Consider the following 4,194-nt stretch of genomic DNA (forward strand, 5'->3'; position numbering starts at 1 on the left):
TGGAGCCAATGGGATGGGGATGGAGCCAATGGGATGGGGATGGAGCCGTCCCGCTGCCGCCCGCTTCCTGCTCGGTGCCGCCTGCCTGCCGCCTGCTGCCCCACCCTGGGGCCCAGATAGCCCTTCAGTTCCTTCCTGCGGAGGTGGGGGCAAACCCTAATCAGCCTCCCAGTGAGATAACAGCAGCAGGGCACACTGCATGGGGCTGGCCGAGAGGCTCCCGGCGTGCACCCAACCCCAAAACCAGGGGTCAGCCCCATGGAGGCAGAGTCTTCTTAGGAGTGGGGAGTGTTATCTGATGGGGGCACGGAGCTGGGAGCCGGGCGCAGAGCTGCACCTGGCACTGGCCCGGCTCGATAAAGAGGTGATAGCAGAGATAACGCCAAGCAGCAATAACGGCCACTAAAGCTTTCAGCGAGATGGATAAAAATCAATATGCCAGGCACTTTGATTTATAGCCAAAAATAATAGGACTTTTATACCCGGTGATTGATTTATTTGATGTTAATCATTCCGCTTATCACCTGTATTAATAATCTGCCATGGCAGTGACGTCACCCCAGGGTGTTCGCTCCGGTGCCTATCGATTGGGCTCCGCGCGGGTGATCCGCCCGGGACGAAGGCAAACATGTACTTTGGGCACTAATCTTCCACACTGTCATATGCAGATAGGCTCTTATCTGCCTCATCTCCAGCAGCAGTTAATGGAGAAAATAATTGTTATCAAGTTGCTATGAATACGCCACAAATAGAGCCGTGACGGGAGAGTGCAGCGGGTGACATGGGGCTGTGGGTCGTGGTGGGGGCACCGGGGTCCCCGTGGATGTGGTGCATTGTGCCCTGGGTTTGGGGTCCCCATGGATGTGGTGTGTTCTGTGGGTTTGGGATCCCCGTAGTTGTGGTGTGTTGTGTGGATTTGGGGTCCCCATGGGTGTGGGGCGCTGTGCTGCGGGTTTGGGCTCCCCGTGGATGTGGTGTGTTGTGCCATGGGTTTGGGCTCCCCGTGGATGTGGTGTGTTGTGCCATGGGTTTGGGGTCCTCGTGGGCGTAGTGCGCTGTGCCATTGATCTGTGGGGCCCTTGTGGATGTGATGCATTGTGTGGGTTTGGGGTCCCCTTGGATACGGCGTGTTTTGTCATGGGTTTGTGGGGTCCCTGTGGACATGGTGCATTGCACCATGGGTTTGGGGTCCCCATGGATGGGATGTATTGTGTGGGCTTGGGGTTCCAATGGATGTGGTGCATTAGGCCGTGGGTTTGGGGTGGCCGTGGGTTTGGGGTGGCCGTGGGTTTGGGGTGGCCATGGATGTGATGCGTTGTGTGGGTTTGGGATCCTCATGGATGTAGTGCACTGTGCCATGCCTTGTGGGGTCCCCCATGGATGTGGTGCGTTGCGCCATGGGGTTGTGGGGTTCCCATGGATGTAGTGCATTGTGCCATGAGTCTCTGGGATCCCTGTGGATGTTATGTATTGTGTGGGTTTCGGGTCCCCGTGGATGTGGTGCATTGTGCCATGGGTTTGGGGTCCCCATAGATTTGGTTGGGTACAGGGGAAGTGCAGGGTTCTTGGTGTGTGCCATGGGTTGGGGTGCTCCGTGTTGATCTCATGTTCTTCTGCTGCAGAGGTGGAGTGCAAAGATGTTCCTGAGAGCCCAAAGGAGACGGAGAAGTCAGATCCTGGAGAAAACACGCAGGAGCTGAGCTCTTGGAATGGGCCAGGTAGGTCCCTGTGCGGTCATCACTGTGTGCTCCTATTGCAAAAGTGGGGCTGAGATTGGGGCATGCTGCAAGCATCGTGCCTCCTGCCAGGCTCCATGCAGAAGGTGATGGGCGCAGTGCCCTATGTCCCCTGCTTTGCCATTGGGGCCATAAAAGCCATCAGGGCTGCAGTGTGCGAGAGCTCTGTCCTGCCCCATGTGCACACAGGGCACTTTGCAGACATCCTGGTAACCACTGGAGTGGTTTTGCGATGCTTATCAAAACCCCAAGATGCAGCTTGAGCCATCTATCTCCCCACTGCTATCTCCATGCCACGCTCGCTGGGTGCCCCGTGCCCTATCGCACTCCTATCTGCAAACCTCCACACCGATGGGGAGAAGGTCAGGATTCCCCCATGAAGATTAGGCCTGTGGGTGCGTTTGCAATGGGGAGCCTCTGGCTCCGGGGTGACCATTCCCCAATGGGTGGCCGTGCAGTGCTTTGGATGATGGGCTGTGTGCGTCCCATTGGCAGCCTCTCAGAGCAGCACGCTTCCTCCCCACTGCACATGACGGGAAGGGGTGACCCCAGTGCCGGATAGCTAACCCCAGCCCAGCAATGGATGGGGACACCCGCTGCGTCCCCACGGCCGTGTGCAATGCAGAGCCCTGGGAAGGTCTGCCCAGCAATGCACGTGTGCAGCAGCTGCCCCAATCCCCACGGATGGGCCCCGCTCCCCATCCCGCCCCATCCGAGGGGAAGCACGCAGCGGCCCCACTGATACCCCCATTCCTTCCTGCAGGAAGGAGCTGCGAGGCCGCTCCGGCTCCTCCTTATCTCCTCTCCGGCTCTTTGTCCCCATGACCGCGATGCATCGCTCCTAAAATCAACCCTTCCCGTCCCAGCAATCCCAAACCCCGTCCCTTTTCCGTGCCTGGTCCGTAGGGGCTTCCTTGGGGTCACGTTGCAGCAGGTTGCAGCGTGCTCCCCCAAAATGAGCACCACGCAGTGCAGCGCCCGGCTCCGGCCATGCCTCCCCTTCCCCCCCATCTCCGCAGCGGGTTATTTGCATTCTTTATGTAAAAGAGATTTTATTATCGCCTTCTCCCAGCCCATCTCTATTCTGGTAATTGGAGTGGTATTAATTTCTGTGTGGCTGGGAGTTGATGGCGGTCCGGCGATGCTGCAGCGATAGGGTGTTCCTTTCGCACCAACCGCCGCGATAGCCCGTCTATCAGGCGCTCTGCAGGCTCTGCACTTATCAGGGATGGAGCTGGCAAAAAGGGAAACTCTGAGCAGCCTGAATTTTCTTTTTATCTGGCAGGATCCGCCGTATGTCAGCAATAGCAGCCGCGAAGATGCGGTGGGGGGGGGACGGGGGGGGGAGGTGGGCTGCTCCAGGCGCCTTTGTTTGCACCCCCATGGGGTCTCGGGGGTCTGCGGGGCTCTGTGGGTGCTCATCCCTTGGGATGCTCTTCCAGTGGGTTAACCTATGGGGTGACACGGGCACCTCATCGCCTGTCTGCTGCAGCGCCCATGCGGGGACCATCCTGGCTTTCCTCGGCCTCATGCGCAGGAGGTGCTGGGGGGAGGAGAGCGTTTGAGTCTTTTCTTTTTATCTTTGAAATGACCTTGTTGGCAGAGGGTTCTGATACGTGGACGGCTGATAACTGGAATCCATACTCCTGCACTTGGGAGCGCTGCAGATGGACGGGGCAGGTTGGTGTTGGAGGGGGGATTGCTGCCCGGATGCACTTTGGTCACTTCAGGGCACTTTCTGTGGGAGCTCTGCTGTCCGTGCCCACCAGGCACTGTCTGGGTCCTAGAGGGGGCTTCACACCCATCCCATCCCTTAGACCATCCTATGACCAGCATTCCCCCAGCCCTGTCTTTGGGAGGGGAGCTGGTGGTCTGGGGAGCACTGCAGCCTCCAGCCCCTCTCCAGCGGGGAGAATTGGGTGTACAGGGCTGTATCCCCTCCCAGTCCCCATTCCCTCCTGGAGGGGCACAGCGAGTGGCTCTGAATTAGGTGTTGGCCTGGTGAATAGAGCTACAGGCAGCTCAGCCTCATTTAGACACCAGAGAATCCCCACGGCAGGCTGCAGCCCTGGGAGGCCGCTGCTTTTTGGCCAGCTTTGTGCTTAAGGTCCTGCAGATCCCCATCCCTCATCATGCACCAATATTCCCCCCCCAAAAAATGAAACCCACAAGTCCAGGCACTATGCCACACCAATAGCAATCACCTGCTCACATCCCCACAGTGTCACCCAGGTGTGGGGCACAGTGTCGTCCCCCCCTCCCCCCATGGGACCATCAGGCTCCGAGGGTCACATTGCCCCCATCCCCATATCCATCTTTGCCCATCTCCACGTGCTCTCCCAGCTCCAGCGTAGAGATAACTTTCTCAGTGCCATTTTTTTTTTTTCTCCCTCCATCTAATTAAAACTACAAACTTCTTTTTTTCTCCTTCTCCCTTTTGTTCCTTCCCCTCCACCTC

At 58.0% G+C, this 4,194-nt stretch overlaps 1 protein-coding gene across 4 annotated transcripts in view; it reads left to right on the forward strand.

Annotated features, from left to right (window-relative positions):
* Nucleotides 1-4,194, forward strand: part of ZFPM1 (zinc finger protein, FOG family member 1) — a 28,492-nt gene that overhangs the window by 13,096 nt on the left and 11,202 nt on the right. For 3 of the 4 annotated variants that reach the window (XM_042821538.1, XM_042821539.1, XM_042821540.1), the window contains exon 3: nt 1,623-1,718. In XM_042821538.1, the coding sequence (XP_042677472.1) occupies nt 1,623-1,718 (96 nt within the window). Of the gene's footprint in view, nt 1-1,622; nt 1,719-3,162; nt 3,417-4,194 lie in introns of those variants that run through there. The other variant, XM_042821542.1, reaches the window with a different exon arrangement.

This window comes from Centrocercus urophasianus, unplaced genomic scaffold (genome assembly GCF_019232065.1).
Source record: "Centrocercus urophasianus isolate 14NV4802_14NV808 unplaced genomic scaffold, USGS_Curo_1.0 seq_2, whole genome shotgun sequence".
In the NCBI taxonomy this organism is placed as follows: domain Eukaryota; kingdom Metazoa; phylum Chordata; class Aves; order Galliformes; family Phasianidae; genus Centrocercus; species Centrocercus urophasianus.